This window comes from Enhydra lutris, unplaced genomic scaffold, assembly GCF_002288905.1.
Source record: "Enhydra lutris kenyoni isolate GAN:26980312 unplaced genomic scaffold, ASM228890v2 scaffoldscaffold75, whole genome shotgun sequence".
Lineage (NCBI taxonomy): Eukaryota > Metazoa > Chordata > Mammalia > Carnivora > Mustelidae > Enhydra > Enhydra lutris.
In genome coordinates this window covers 4,369,208-4,385,365 of record NW_019154159.1, presented here as the reverse complement: position 1 = coordinate 4,385,365, position 16,158 = coordinate 4,369,208, and the positions used below count along the sequence as shown (strand labels likewise).

General features: G+C 53.5%; 1 protein-coding gene across 1 annotated transcript in view; it reads right to left on the bottom strand.

Annotated features, from left to right (window-relative positions):
- The window catches only part of LOC111160428 (ring finger protein 213), a 105,292-nt gene that overhangs the window by 12,770 nt on the left and 76,364 nt on the right, over positions 1-16,158 (bottom strand). Inside the window, exons 41-55 of the mRNA XM_022523545.1 lie at positions 15,425-15,545; positions 10,243-10,343; positions 9,947-10,129; positions 8,878-9,047; positions 8,679-8,778; positions 7,580-7,691; positions 6,818-7,028; positions 6,391-6,581; positions 6,277-6,285; positions 5,363-5,485; positions 4,527-4,637; positions 3,666-3,908; positions 3,330-3,411; positions 2,217-2,251; positions 899-993 (exon numbers count right to left, since the gene is read on the bottom strand). Of these exons, the coding sequence (XP_022379253.1) occupies positions 899-993; positions 2,217-2,251; positions 3,330-3,411; positions 3,666-3,908; positions 4,527-4,637; positions 5,363-5,485; positions 6,277-6,285; positions 6,391-6,581; positions 6,818-7,028; positions 7,580-7,691; positions 8,679-8,778; positions 8,878-9,047; positions 9,947-10,129; positions 10,243-10,343; positions 15,425-15,545 (1,887 nt within the window). The remainder of the gene's footprint in view (positions 1-898; positions 994-2,216; positions 2,252-3,329; positions 3,412-3,665; positions 3,909-4,526; positions 4,638-5,362; positions 5,486-6,276; positions 6,286-6,390; positions 6,582-6,817; positions 7,029-7,579; positions 7,692-8,678; positions 8,779-8,877; positions 9,048-9,946; positions 10,130-10,242; positions 10,344-15,424; positions 15,546-16,158) is intronic.

Genomic DNA, 16,158 nt, shown 5'->3' with positions numbered 1-16,158 from the left:
GTGCCTATCTGTGCGATCCCTGGGCCATGTGTCAGGCCAAGGTCTGCACCTGCTTTTCCCACTGAAATCATCATGGGGAGGGGAGCAGGCAGGCTAAGGATGGCCAGAGTTCGGGACGGGTGACATCAACATCAGGACGTGTGTGTATCGATCTCATTTTTCCAAACTGAAAACTGTGACTGAAGGCCTGGCAAAGAATTTCATATCACACCCAGGTGGGAAGCGCAGTATGAGAGATACACTCTGTTGCAAAAATACTGGAGGTTCTAGAACTTCCTGAAGGTTTGTGAAGATAACAGGCTAGAGTATTTTAAACTATAACAGTCCTAAAAGAGCCACAATGTATAATGGCCAGAGGTAGGCCCCATCTGCCATCTGGAGGAGCACGGGGAGCCATGCTCATCTTGAGGGAACGCTGGGACACGGACAACAGTTATGTGTGTGGATTCTGGAGTGTCTGGTGAGAAGGACCATGTCTCCTTGGCATCCCACAAACAGTGGAGGAAGCTAAGAGGGATTACAAGTGAGACAGTGTGAGCTCAGATAGACAAAAGCCCAATTTGTGCCTTCGTGGACTTCAGTGTCCCTCTGAATCCGGTCACGTGTGAACGGAGCACATTTCTACAGGGCCATGGCCCAAGCGCACACGGAGGACATCTGGATAAGACATTTGAACGTGTGGTCTGCTTTACATTTAAGAGCCCAGTCGGCCAACAGCAGATCAGATCCCTCACTGGGACATGACTGCAGGGACCTCGGCGCTGAGATCCAACGTGACACAGGCCCAAATGCACAGTAGTAACTAACACTGCACTCAGGAGCACTGCGTCCACTGGGATCGAGACAGCCTGAACACCCGTGGTTTGATCACTTAGAAAAGAAATACGTTCTTACATACTTGACAACTTGAAATCCAGTCTCGGGTTTGTGATTAATCCCTCCAATTAGGGCCCCGCAGTCAACACAGTGGCTCTGTTCCATGGGCCTGCCACACTGGGACAAAGACAAAGGTACCCCTGCTCAGTTTCGGAGGAGGCATGCTTCACGCACAGATGCCACCCTGCAGGCCCATCCACGTGCGGCACACGGACTGTTTGCTCTACTGCGAGCACATGCCAGTGGCTGCAGGAGCCCCACGACACAGGGCAGATGCTCCATGCAAATATGGTGCATGGGAGTAATTGTGGACTTTTTAAGCAGGAGAGACCACTCCCAGACACTTTGCAGACAAACACGTAAGGAGCCTTCCTTTCTCAGGCTCATTGCTCTACCCCGCCCCCTGACCACCACACCGCAGCTTCATCATCCAGCACCCAGAGACTACCGCAGCCTCCAAACGTAATTCCTGAACTCAGTTCGGACTTTTTTAATTTAAAAAAGAAAAAAAGGTAACCGTATGATTTGCTCCTTCCAAAACCTCATTTTTCCAAATCTGGTTGTGGGCTGCTGTATACTGTGAATCACAGCCCATAACAGGCCACACCAGCCTCAAGCCCCGGGCCTCAGACCGTCGGAGTAGAGTGTGTCTTGGGAAGAAAGTGCTTCGCTCTCCCCACGTCGTGGAGGAGGAAGTGGGCGAACCTGAGAAATGTGCAGTGTATGTAGTCATGCTTCCTCCTCTAGGTCTCTCATTTACTTTGTTCAATTCCACAGCCTGCTGCTGGGCTAGCAGAGGAGACAGTGCCAAGGGCCCTGCCGGCTGCTATGGGATGCAGAGGGGAGGCACACACAGATCTTTCCACGGGGCTGATCATCCAGGGTCTCTTTTCCCATCCTGCGGCGTCTAGAGCACACCTGTAATCCCGCCTATGGCCCAGTCAACCCCTTGCGTGTGTCACTGACCCCATGCGGCTGTGGCTGGAAGGGATGGCTGGCAGCCATTTTGTCTCCTAGAGGGACTTGGGCCATGTCTGGACACATTTCTGGTTGTCCCCCTTGTTGTCCCCCTTGTGACCTGTGGAGCTCCTGGCCTCTGGGAGTTGAGACCAGGCATGCCTAACACAGCCCACAGTGCTCAGCCCCACAATACAGAGGGAGGTCTGCAGGCCTTCCACACATTTAGATGTGTGGATGGAGCACTGTAAACAGCCCTGAAAAGAGTTTATGTTCTCTAGAAGGTCACGACCCTCACTAACCCGTTCCCATGTCCCTCTGCTCAGATCTAGAGGAATAAACGTTTGAGCCCTGCAAACACCACCCTAAATACCGAGACTTACCTCTCCCACAGTGCACGGGTGACCATTGGGACACACTGTTAAAAGAACAACAGGAGATGCGTGGGCTGGTGAGGTTTTACCTGATGACCCAAGGCGGAGAAGGAAAGCCAACACCCTCCTCTCCAGCCTAACCAAACCGAGACATGGAGTAGGGGCCAAGGACATTAGAGAGAACAATGTGTAGCTTCACCTGACAGAGCAGGGAAACACTCCATCACAGCCTCCTGAAGGGGCCGTCTGGGAGGCAGCACTGGCCTATTTCATACTCTTTAACTTTTTGTTTTTAAAGAGCGTGGGTTCTTAAAAAAGATTTTATTTCCTTATTTATTATATCGAGAGAAAGAGCGCGCATGTGTGCGAGCGCAAGTGGGGGAGGGGCAGAGGCCGAGGGCGAATCTCAAGCAGACTCCTGCTGAGTGGGGGCGAGGCGGGACTAGATCCCAGGATCCTGAGATCACCACCTGAGCTGAAACCAAGAGTGGGGACGCTTCACCAACTGAGCCACCCAGGCGCCCCAAGAGCATGTTTTATCATGACTTTTACAATTCGTTTAAAAGGGTTATTTGCTCAGAGGCACCTGACTAGCTCAGTGGGAGGAGTACGTGACTCTTGATCTTGGAATTGCGGGTTCCAGCCCCACGTTAGGTGTAGAGATTACGAAATAAATAAATAAACTAACTTAAAAAAAGAGAGAGAGAGAACCAGGAAAGGCCTTGCTTTGTCTATTTAAAAAAATAAATAAATATTAAAAAAATAAATAAATATTAAAAAAAAAGAAAGATTGTTTCTCAGACAACAGCAAAGTTTACGTAAAGTATGGGTTACATTACTTGGATTCCTAGTTCTGTTATTTCAAAAACAATTATCTTTGGGTCACAAACAGCCGAGAGGACCCATGCCTGAGCTGCTGGCTGGGCTCACATGCAGACCCTCCCCCGGGACGGGACTTGGGAAGGCCCTGACGCATGCCCTCTGCAGTCAGCAGGGCGCCCTGTGCTGCAAAAGCCCTGATGGCGGGCCAGGGCAGGAGTCTGGGACCTTGAGGCACAAACCACAGGGACCCCAGCTCAAAGCACCGAGGACGGTGATCGTGTGTCAGAACCTGACACTTACCATACCAGCGGAGTCCTTCCAGACCCTTCCAGTTCTGAGCTTGAGCCAGCAAGTCTTCAGGCATCGTGGGAAGATAAGCACTCTGAAAAGGCCAGAAAGCAGAGAAGGCTTCAGGAAGGTGAGAGACTGGGCGGGCTGCCAGTGCCCTGAGGCGACAACATGCACTTTGGACTCTCCCTCTTCTCCACCGGCAAGTTCTCCACCGGGAAAGCAGAACGAGGGCTCTCACCGTCACCACGGATTCGGGCACCAGGAGGGACAGAGGCAGAGAGAGGAGCCATGCGACACACAGGCCACCAGGGACAGGCTACAGGAGAAACCACACCCCGGTCTTACCACCATGTCCGCCGGGGAGAAGGCCAGATTCTGCAGGGGCTCTAAGAGGTGGCTGTGTCCACACAGGAGGACGACTGCAGTGTGAATAACCAGTTCTGCCACTGGGCCCTCGAGGCTGCTGTCCCCAGCACCTGCCCTCAGCAGGGGCAGCGTGTTGTTCACGAGGGATGTTGCAAAATGTCTCATGTCTGGAGAAGACAGGACGTTGCTTTCCTCGATGAACTTGTGTAGAACCTCACATTGCTGATGGGAAAAACGTTTTAGCATTGAAAAATGTATCAAAGAAGAATGTGATGTGAAGACACAGTTGCTTTCAGGTCAGGCATACATGTGACTACTTATCAGATATGGAGGGAATGCGGCTGGGGTGGCGGGGGGAGGGGGCGTGGGGGGGCGCGATTGCCCAGACCAGAGCACTTCGCCGGCCAGCACAGCCGCCCACACTCCAGGACTAGCTCAGACAGTTTCTCACACTCTTGACTTTGTTTTTGATCGTAATTCTGAAAGTTCTGGGTGACACAGCAAGTCGTTCCTCCACATAAGCTAGCTGGGGACACCGGGGGCTTAGCTGGCTGAGCGGTGGACTCTGGATTTGAGCTCAGGTCATGGTCTCAGGGTCATGAGATCGAATCCTACACTGGGCTCCTGGCTCAGTGCAGAGTTGGCTTCAGAGTCGCCCTCTGCCCCTCCCCCACCCTCTAAAATAAATAAATCTTAAAAAAGAAGAAAGTAAGTTGAGAACTTCTAACCTAGATAAAATGAAAAATTATGGGCAAAATGTGTTTGCGGCTTTTACTTCCCTTTAGAAAAGTGCTTCCAGATACGGAGACTGTGGGCACCCGCCGGAACGCGGACACTCACCTCTGGCTTAGGGTAGAGGTTTGTGTTGCGGAATCGGTACAGAGTGGTGACCTCTCTGTAGAGCGCCAGCAGGAAGTGGGCCGCCTGCCGCGGGCCGGGGTTCCCGCAGACCTGAACAAGAAGCGGGGACCCCGGTGAGGCTTCCAGCCGTGGCACACGTCCACCTCAGTGCTGGAGAACCTTCCCGAGACCCGGACACCCGCCACCCTGCACCTCAGACCGCGAGGCTCATAAACATTCTGCCGTGAAAAGCAGTGCACGTTGATCAGATCACTTAGGACACAAGTAACAGATATCACCATCTATTTTTCCGACCATTTCACCATTCCTTGAAACTTCTGAGCATAAAGAGGCTATTTATTTACTTTCTCCCTTCCTGGCACAGTGCCAGAGTAAATAGGGACTCAAAGAGGAAGCAAGACCAGAACTGCTTGAAGATTAGATACTAAAAACCCTGTCGTCTATGAAAATCAACACCCCCATCCGGGCGGCCAGGAATCCTGAATGTGCCCAGGAAGGAATCTCTCAGTGCTGCGTGCGGGTCTGCCCTCAGGGGGACGTTGGAGGGAGGGAGGCTCCAGCTGGGTCTCAAAGGAAATAACACCCGGGAGCACTCAGGAGGGAGCTGCTGAAGGCTGTGGCCTGGCAGGTCAGCACAATGGAGCAAATCTGTCCCCTAACTCCATCGCTGACGGCCTCCTGACTCAGCTGGGCAGGCTGAGGCTGTGGACACATGATGCCCAACATGGCACGTCTCCCGGGGGTGCCTCTTCCGCTGGGTCATTTGACACAAACGCGGCTGTTTGGTCTGGAAGGAGACTCGGGGGCTGTCGTACCATCGCACCAGCCACAGCAGCCAAGGGCTTGCACTCGAGCAGAGCTCTGCCCACTGCGTCCCGAAGAGCCTTATACTCGTCACCGTGCACCAGGTACGGATCGACCTGGCTTGCATGATCCTCCTGCAAAGCCCAGGAACACACAGGTTAATCACAGGGGAGGGACCAGGGCAGCACAAGCAAAGAACCATCTGGAAAGGTAAAGGACTAGGTAAGCGTCAGAGATCCAGCCCTGGGCATGACAGTCCCCTGCTGTGTTGGGAGGCACCTCCCCCTTGCCCAGTGAAGGGGTGAGCAGGTGAGAAACTGGGGGAGGAGGCAGCAGCGATCCTGTCACTGCGTCCTGTTTCCATTGAGAGCAGAGACCAGACACAAGTGACTGCTGGTATGTGGACTGTCAGCTCCCACCAGGAGGGAGAAAGAAAGTCAGGATTTTGGTGCAATTGTTGTACCCCCAGGAAAGGACTAGAGAGGGGCCCCCAAGCATAAACTGCTCCTGTTCTATTATCCTCATTCTCATGCCTCCTGTCTGCTGAAGAGAGAAAGGACTTTTGCAAGCTGAATTCCTTTTTTTCTTTCTTTTTTTTTTTTTTTTGGAAGATTTTATTTGTCAGAGAAAGAGAGAGAGAAAGAGCACAGGAGCAGGGGGCAGAGGCGGAGGCAAAGGGAGAAGCAGACTCCCTGCTGACCAGGGAGCCCAATGCAGGGCTCGATCTCAGGACCCCGGGATCCTGACCTGAGCTGAAGGCAGACATCCAACCGACTGAGCCCCTCAGATGCTTCAACCTGAGTTGCTTTTAATTTGCCGAAAGCAAAAGCCACAGAATCATTCTTGGGCTTTCCCCACGTCAAACTAGGTCAGAAGTGAAGCCTTAAAGACGCCTTTCTGCCCGCAGGTGACAGGTCAGAAGCGCACGCACACCCTGTCCCCAACGCCCGGCGGCCGGTGTGGGGTGCCACAGTGGAGACACAAGGGGCCAGTGCAGCCACGGTGGCGGGGGTGGGGGAGCGAGGTCAGGTGTCCTCACCTGCTGCACCACGGCCTCCTGGGGGAGCACCCACTGCGCCGGCTGGCCCTGTCCGCAGAGGCGCTGCACCCACGCCATCCCTCGCTGGCTGGCGAGCTTCCTCACCAGGTACACGCGGTGCCAGTCGTTCCTCCCTTGCCTGCAGAAGCGCTCTACCTGCTGCAGGAAGCGCAGCTTCTCCCCGGCCAGCTCTGCGGAGCCCACGCGAGAGGTGAGCGACGCTGGCTGAGCAGACCCGCGGCCCGCCCACCCAAGACATGAAGTCAGGCCAAAGGCATGCGCCCCAGTTGCCAGGAGCTCACAGCAAACAAACCAGTTGCGGAGAAAGGGGACATGGTACAAACCGGGGTCACCCTGGGAATGCCCCGAATGTCTAAATCATGGGTCTCTAAGCCTGGGGTAAAGACAGGTGCCGAAGGAGACCTGCCTGAGCCCTCCTGAAGCTCGCTGAGGACATCGGACGCTCTGTCGAGACACAGGCGGACCCTGGCCGTCTCCTGCAGGTACTCCACGGATGCCTCGCTGGCCGGCTCCAGGCTGTGCCGCCACAAGTAGGTCTGAAGGAAGACCCCTTCCTCCCGCAGGTATGCCGGCTCCTCGTGGGCAGACAGACCGCTGGCCTTCTCGTACAGCGAATCCTAGGGGACAAAGAACCAGGGAAAAAAGGATGATCCTTTCAGCAGGCACACCCCCAACCTTCCCAAATCTCCACACTGAGACGGTGGAGAACAAGATAGAAATACCGTAAGTGTGAGGGTAACTATTGAATCATGGCAAGAGAACATCCCTTTTTACCGGATGGGGCAAGAAGGCGTAGAGAAAACGTATGGGAAAAAAACATGTCCTATGATCTAATTTTCTCACACACCTGGTAAAATTGTGGGAAGTAACAAAATAGGGGAAATAAAAAGGAAAAGCCATCATAGGCTCGCCAGCTGGAGATGAGCACGGTTAAGTCGGGGGGCGAGTTTCTGTTCTCTAGCCCAGGCGCAAGCGTGGCAGGACACACAACCGCGAGGCACAGAACCCAGGCTGCGGAGGCCCCCTGTGTGTGCGTGCCACAGCACATCTGTTCCTTTCCCTGATGAAAATCATCTCCTGCAAATTTCCAGAGACCCTTTTCCACGGAGTCAACCACATGGTGCAGGGAGTTTGGGGGCATCGTGCTGGGCAGGTGCGGCGTGCTCACCTCCAGACAGCTGCTGAACAGGATGTACAGCTCGGTTTTATCTTCGGCGAGCAGGGCCTTCTCCTCCAACAGCAACAAGTAAGCCTGGATATAATCTTTTACTTCTTGGAAGCTACGGAAAGAAAAATAGGGTACCTGGTGGTCTCACTGTACCAGAGAGAGAGAGAGAGAGAGAGAGAGAGAATCTCTCTACCTACCTGCCTATCCATCTCCATCTCCCTATATAAATATAACCACATAAATATGTACTACCAGCTCCTAACAACATCTTACTGAAAATATTTATTTATTTATTTATTTTTAAAGATTCTGTTTATTCATTTGACAGAGACAGAGTGTGAGCACAAGCAAAGGGAGCAGGAGGCAGAGGGAGAAGCAGGCTTCCTGAGCAGGGAGCCCAATGCAGGGCTGGATCCCAGGATCCGGAGATCGTGACCTAAGCTGAAGGCAGATCTCAACCGACTAAGCCACCCAGGCACCCGCTTTGGAGCATTTCTTGGAACATCTTGATTCTGCCATCACCTCAAAGAATGCTGTCAGGTCAGAGCACTGGCCGAGTGTACACAGTGTCCTTGGAAAGAAGCTTCTGAACACAGATCAGCACCCTAAGAATTTTCTAGAATAGCATAATTTTACAAGACTGCTGAGCACTGGCACCATAGGGACTTCTCTGTCCATTCACAGGATCAGAGAAACTGAAACACGGAAACAAGATGTCGGTGGCATGCAGGACCACGAGGACGAGGGGACATTCTCAGCAGCCCCTGGGTCACAGGACTAGGCAGCTGTGTGAGGAGGCTCAGAACTGCCAATTCCTGCCCATGTGCCCGCACATGTCCCACTACCTCGCTCCTCTCTCTGAAAGCTGCTTCGTCCTTGCTAACAGGGCACTTTTGGGGATGATGAACTCGCGTGCCCACGGGGGAAGCACAGAACCAGTACAGAAAAAGAAACAGGCGGTCCCTCCTGGAAACGCCACCCGGGACCGTGTACTACCTACCAGTTCAGCCAAGCATGCTTGGCAGCGAAGCAGTAGCCAACAGGAGGGAAGCAGGAGGCGAGGCTTTCTAGAAGCAAAGCCCAGGCTAGCTGTGCTCACCTGTACTTCAACAGCAGTTTCAGGACCACCGAGCGGATGACCGGGGTCTTGTCCACAACATCGTCGAACGGAGACAGAGATTTTGTGTGCTCGCGGGGCCCTGAAACCAGAGGGAGAGAGGAGGCTCGTGTTCCCATCAGCCACAGAGAAGCGAGACGAGGAAGTGGATTTTTAGGTCTACACCAAGCAAGCGACTTACTTTGGGAAGTGTCTTTTAAGAGCTTCTTTTGTACGAAGAGTAAACTGAGCAGAGCGTCAATCACCTCCTTCTGTGGTGGAGAGTTGTCTCTGAAGCACACGGTGGAGACCAGGTCCAGGAAGAAACTGTTGCAGAGCTGTCGGACGCAGGCATGTTTCCGGACGGCCTCCCTTGGGGACGGTTGGAACACACGGTGAACGGGCTTGCCGAGCGCGCTCCTGCATGCGCAGCGCTTCAGGATTTACATGGCCGTCTGTGTTGTTCAGTAAAAAGATGCAACCGTCCCCTTACACTGATGGAGCTGCGCGCACAGCCATCTGACGGTGCGCAGACTCGTCTCTTTCCAGGAACACTTTGGTCCTCGGGACTAGCCAGCGATACCCTTTCATCCTGAAGTCTGCAAAGATCCTGCGCCCCATGCTAGCCTTGTGCTCCCCTTTCAGGAGGTGGGGAGCCACTGCTGCAGCGGAGCCAAAGGCCGCGGAGCCCACAGAGTCTCCGCTCGCTTCCACACCTGCTCTGAAGAACGCGGCCAGACAGGAGCTAGCTTTGCCCTCAGGTCTCTGGAGCCAAACCGGCTGTGCCCTAAACTCCCTGGGTATCCTGCGGTGCTTTTACCGCACTGAGGACTTTCTGCGTTATTTCCCCTATCGTGTTGCCTCCCACATCTGTGCTTGGGGGTGTCTTGTGGAGGGAATAATTTTGAGACACTAGGGTCTATGAAGGTGGCAGTCTCTCTTGGATGGTGCTCCAAAGTCAGGTTCGTTAAGGTTAGTACAGTTTATATATTTTTTTAAAAAGATTTTATTTATTTATTTGACAGGAAGAGATCACAAGCAGGCAGAGAGAGAGGAGGAAGCAGGCTCCCCACAGAGAAGAGAGCCCAATGCGGGGCTCGACCCCAGGACCCTGGGATCATGACCCGAGCCGAAGGCAGAGGCTTTAACGCACTGAGCCACCCAGGCGCCCCAATACAGTTTATATTAATAAGTAGATTAATAAGTTTATGTATCTGAAGTTTATGTACTTGCCAAAAAAGGGAAGACCTAGAAGAGAAAGGGTGATTTACCTGTGCTCCTGGGACACAGCTAGAGAGTAGTCTTCTGGCAAGTCTGTTAAACAGTAGGGGCATCTCATCTGCCCTAGGGTGAGACAGGACTTGACGCAGCTTAAGCAGAACACATGGTCACAGGGCAGGCAGACCGGATTCTGGGTGTCCCCCAGGCAGATGGGGCATGGCTGAATCTCAACCCTAGAATCCATGGAGAGGCACAAGCTCTGAAGCAGAGAAGCTGGCCACAGGCAGCTCCAGACCCCACTCATGCAGTGCTCCCCACCACAGTGATCTCCAACCAAAGGTCTCACCTGGCGAGGGTCTTGCTGGCCTGGTCCTTGCACTCACGTAGAGTACGCATCACTGCGACAAAAGGCCTGTATGTCTTGATGTTGGAGTCGTTCTGCAGATGCTGATGGAGAGAGGGGCAATGACCAGGAGGATGACAAGCCATGAGTAAGGGCAAAGGTTAGCCAGGCAAGACCACTTTCCCCGGGCAACCCAGGGCACACCTCAGGTATCCCCCGGCTGCTGGGCTGTGGGACCATCAGGTCAGCCTGTAGGGCAAGGCCTTTCTGTTTCTAGCAGTTTCTTTGGCTTTGAATGCCTTTTTATTATGCTGCATTTGGGGGGAGGATGGGATTTGCCACTTCTGATTCTGCCCTCTTCCTCTCTCTTTCTCAGGTTCACACTTCTCCCACTAAGAGATCATTCAAACTTCATTTTATTTAATGTCTTTTTAAAAAATTTTAATTATTTGAGACAGAGACAGAGGGAAAGTGCAAGAGCATGGGCAGAGGGGAGAGGCAGAAGGAGAGGGAGAAGCAGGCTCTCTGCCAAGCAGGGAGCCCGAAGCAGGGCTTGATCTCAGGACCCAGAGATTATGACCTAAGCCGAAGGCAGACGCTTCACTGACGAGCCACCCAGGCATTCTGAGACATTTCAAACTTTCAATGATAACATAATGACTGTCTGTGTAAGCATGACCTAGCTTTAAGAAATCTTGTCATTTTTGGAATATTTGTTTTAGGTTATTTTTTAAAGAAACAAAACATCCCAGAAAGAGCTGTAACTTCATATGTCTGTCCTGAAAACACGGCCCTCCTCCGCTTCCCACAGAGGACCGCCTTCCTAAATTCCCACATCCACTACATTTGCACACGTGCGTAAAGACCGTGGTGCTGCTCTGAATGTTTCCAGCCTTTGCACCAGTGATGTCACGCTGTCCGTAGGTCCAGATGACTCATGTTAGCTGCCGTACGGCGCACACTGGCGGATACGCCAGTTACTTGTTTTCTGGTTAATGGGCGTCTAGAATGTTCCCTTTGTTCTGCAGTTATAGTTCTGCACCCAGTATCCTTCCATGTGTCCACCTGAGTACACCGGTGGGAAGTTTCTCTAAAGCATGTATTTAGAAGGGGAGGCAACGGCTTCGAGGAAACACACATCTCCAGTGACACAGACAATGAGCGGGCTGCGTGCGCTTCTGGAATTTGGGGCTCAGGCATGATGTTTGCAATAGATCTTTATATTTTACATGACCTTGGGCATTATTGCCATAAAGAGACTCCTTTTCTCGTCCCGGTCTGCCAAAAGTAACTTTTTTTCCAAATTATAGATTGTATTAAATTCTTTTTCTGTACCTTCTGAAATGGGCATTTAAGGTTTCACTTCTAATTTGCTACATAGCTGATAACATTTATGATTTTATGATTTTTGAGCTCTCTTTGAATTCCCAGGATTAATTTCACTTTGAAATGATAATGTGTTTTTTTTTAATATTTTGCTTACTTATCTAAGAGTGAGCGAGAGAAGGAGAGAGCGAGAGCCGGGGGAGCGGCACAAGGAGAAGCAGACTCCCCACTGAGCAGGGAGCCCAATGCAGGGCTCGATCCCCAGACTCTGGGACCACAACCCAAGCCAAAGGCAGACACCCAACTGACTGAGCCACCCAGGCGCCCTGAAATGATATGATTTTAATACCCCGCTAAATTTGATTTGTTCAGCAATATCCTAATTCACAAGGGACCAAAGGATTTAAACAGACTTCTCTCCAAAGATGATGCACGAATGGGCCACAAGCACATAGGAACATGACATAGGTCATCGGTTACCAGGGAGAAGCAAATCAAAGCCACCTTGAGATGCCACCTCCACCACTAGGACGGCCATTACACACCAAACCACGGAAACACAGCAAGTGCTAGCGAGGATGTGGAGACCCTGGAGACCTGGTGCGTGGCTGGCAGGAGTGCAATGCTGCAGCCACTGGGGAAAACCGTTCTGCGGTTCCCCAAAAAGTTAACAGACTCTCCATATGACCAGCAATTCCACTTCCAGGTAGATCTCCGAAAGTCGAAAGCCTGGGCTCAGATACTCGCACACATGTTACTCCCCGTTGTCAAAAGGTGGAGACACCCTGAATGTCTGCCGGTGGACGGACGGATGAACGGAACGTGGTTCACACACACGGCGGACATTACTCAGGCTTAGACAGGAAGGACATCCTGACGCCTGCCACATGGATGGACCTGGAGGCCACTGTGAAGCCAGCCACTCACAAAAAGACAAGCACCGGGGGATTCCACTTGTGTGAGTCATCAGATCAACGAGGCAGACAGTGGGATGGTGGGCACCAGGGCTGGGAGGAGGGATGGGGAATCAGGGTTTCATGGGGACAGAGCTTCAGTTTCACAAGACAAGCGAGTTCTGGAGACAGTGTGATGACTGTACAACAGGTGAGTGTGCTTGATGTCACTAATCCGTGCGCCTAAAGATGCTCAAAAAGATACATTTCACGTGACGTGTTTCTTACCACAGTGAAAAAACAGCAGCAGTCTAGTGGTTGGATGGTGGCTGGTAAGGACACGGACGTTTCAGACTAGGAAGCCGATGGCTTTAAGATCAGCACACAACAGGGCCCCTGGGTGGCTCAGTGGGTTAAAGCCTGTGCCCTCGGCTCAGGTCATGGTCCCAGGGTCCTGGGATCGAGGCCCGCATCGGGCTCTCTGCTCAGCAGGGAGCCTGCTTCCTCCTCTCTCTCTGACTGCCTCTCTGCCTACTTGTGATCTCTCTCTCTGTCAAATAAATAAAAAAAATCTTAAAAAAAAAAAAAAAAAAAAACAAGATCAGCACACAACATCTGGTAAGACTGTCCCGTGTGACTCCGTGAGGGGCAGGTCACGGGGCAAGAGCGTCGACCTCCCTACCTACATCCGTCCCTCTGTCCACCTATCTACCCCTGCGTGCGCCCGTCCCTTCGGTCAGAAGCGGAGCACCCATCTCTCTGCAGCTTTGGCCGTGGCCTGTGGGAGATGCTGCTGGCGGCCGGCGCAGGCTAACCAAGCGGCGGCTCTCAAAGACTGCCCCGGCGGAAGAGGAGTTGGGACCCCAGGCCTCTCCAGGTTAACAACACTTCCTTCCTAGCTGGATGATGGGAGCCAGCCTTACAGGCAATGCTTCCCCCTCCGGCCACCTGTGAGCGGCCTCAAGGTTGGCTTTGGAGGGGACAAGGAGAGCATGAGGCCATAAAGACGAGAGTCTTCAGGTGTGAAAATGTGTGAGAGAAGACCTCTGGCTCTGATCATTCACACCCGGATCTGACTGGGAAGAAATAATCCAGAAACCCAGTAAGTCCTGAGGTGACATCATTGCCCTGTATACCTCCCCCCATACCTAGCCTGCAAAAGCCTGCGTGTGTGTGTGCATACCGGTGTGCGGGGACCTGATAAATTCCGTTTTGGCTCACCGGTCACCTGGCCATCAGGAGCCACACTGCACTGGCTGGAAGGATGGAGCGAGCCCTGGGGCCTGTGGCCAGGGACTGGGCAGAGACCAGAGAGAGGCCACAGCTGGCCTCTGTGTGGGAAGAAGGGTATCATGAGTCCTTGTCTTTTTTTTGTTTTGTTTTTTAAAGATTTTATTTATTTGATAGAGAGAGACACAGCAAGAGAGGGAACACAAGCAGGAAGAGTGGAGAAGGAGAATCAGGCCTCTCGCCGGGCAGGGAGCCCAGGGCAGGGCTAGAACCCAGGACCCTGGGATCATGACCTGAGCCGAAGGCAGACGCTTAACGACTGAGCCACCTAGGCGCCCAATTTTTTTTTCTTCTTTTTTTTTTTTTGGAAAGAGGGAGGAAGGAAGGGAGATAAGCAAATCGAATTGGGTGCCCTGATGCCGATCAAGGCCTAGACACTTGGCAGAGTGAGGCTCCTGCCCTTTCCTCCTGGGCATAACTCTGGGGCAGTCAGGCTGTAGGCAGACCCTCTTGTGCCTGTGGCCTTCGGGCAGAGCTGAGATGGGAAGGGCTCTCCCTGAGCTTTGTGACCGAACCATAGGCTGGGCTGCATTTCTTACCATAGGAGAAAGGTCTCAACTGGGCCATGGATACTATCCTTGGCCAAGTTGGTCAAGTTGGCCAAGTTGGACCCTGGGTGGCAGAGCGCCAGCTTTTTCTAGAGTTCTTTCTCCACTTTTCTATCAAAAGAACCTCTAGGTCTACCTGGGCGTATGACTACACTGCCCGAGGTGTCCCCACCTGCTCTGTAGCCAGGTGAGGCTGTGACTGTGTTCGGGACGGTGAGCTGTGACCCACAGTGGTGTGAACTTACTCTCACCTGTGCTCTCAAAATGGGCCGTGCGTCGTGTCCTGTTGTACACGACAGCCAGAAAAGCCTTCTCAGATGACAAGGTGGCGGTTGTGTAGTGAGGACAAGGGTACAAGTCAGAGGGGCGAGGGCACATGACGGGGGGGCCTGCCGCCGCCCCGGAATGCTCAGGCTCACAGGACCATATGAGAAGCAGGCTTTTGTTTTGTTCTGCCACTGATACTCTGGTCACCGAGGAGGAGACTGGCTCCTGGTGTCCATGTCAGCCTCCGTGGAGTGTGTCCCTGCGCCTTAGAGCCTGGACAGCTACATCTGTTAGATGCATTAGTGCAAGGCTCTAGGGGCAACTGAGGCAGAGGCCATCTTTTGCTGAACGGCCATTGGTGCTGAGCGCATGGGCACAGGGCTCGGAACTGTGAGTCGCTAACTTTATGAAGAGTGTCAGGTGACAGAGGCCCCAGGGCTTCCCGTTCCCTCGGTTCACCCACTGCTTGGAAGCCCAGAGCCCAGTGGCCCTCTTGTGAAAACCTGGCCTCGCGAGTGGGCCAGACTGCTGGGCTGGGTAGGTCTAAGGCCACTGGAGGCCTGGGCAGCGCCCCCCCCTTGGCCGTCCCAGCTTTCAGAGCATCTTCCCCGTCTCAGCCTGAGTCCTTTCCACTCCTGCTGGGGAACCTGACTGGCGCCCACGAGAGGCAGACACCTGCACACGACAGACATCGTGGCCAGTGTGATGAAATCACCCTCCTCTGCACTTCCAGGTACGACCCTCAGCCGGAAGCGAATGTACCATCCTGTGGAGGAATGTCCGATGACGCCTTGGGGTCCTGCATCCCGGAAGGAGGCACGTGTGTGCTGCTGGCTGAGCTGGCCCGGCCTGAGCACTCACCTTGTTCAGCAGGAAGACATAGTCAGTCACCAGTGCCTGCAGCTCAGGAATCTGGCTCTCGACCCCCAGCAGCACATGTTCCACGAAAAGAGCCACGGGGAAAATGCGGTTCCAGTGGGTCCTGTAAGAGATGGCTGTCACTCCCTGGGCTTGGACAACAGCATCTGAGATGCCAGGAGTGGCGGGGGGGATCTGAGAAAGGGGTGGTGTGGGGACAGATGGAAGACTCAGAGAGGAGCCCTTTGCTGCATGCTCCCGACCCTCAGCCACCTCCATGTGCCCCACGCCCTCCCTCAGATTTGCAGAGCAGAGGGGCCCCAGGGGGCCACATCCTATCCAGTCTGTGCCGTGTGAGCACTGCCTCTTTCTGGAAGGCCAGCACGGGACCTCCCTGCCGGGAAGCCGGGCCTAACCGCGTGCCCCGCTCCTCTGCTGCTGGTCCCCTGTCCTGTCTGGGCCCCTTCCCACTGCTCCCTTCTACCAGCATTTCTCCTGTGAAGCCTCAAGCATCTGCTCCCCTTTCTGTCCTGCCTGCACCCCAGCACTCCCTGGATGTGTTCTCCCTCTCCGCGTCTCCAGCATCAGCCTGATGCCTGGCACGGAAGAAGGTTCAGCAGATGTGATGTGGTGTAAGTGACAAGAGGACCCCTTTCTGTGGCAAGAGAACCCCATGCGCCCGGGACCCAGCTGGCTGCAGGTGAGCACGTGGGGAAGGACTGGGTGGGAGCCGGGCT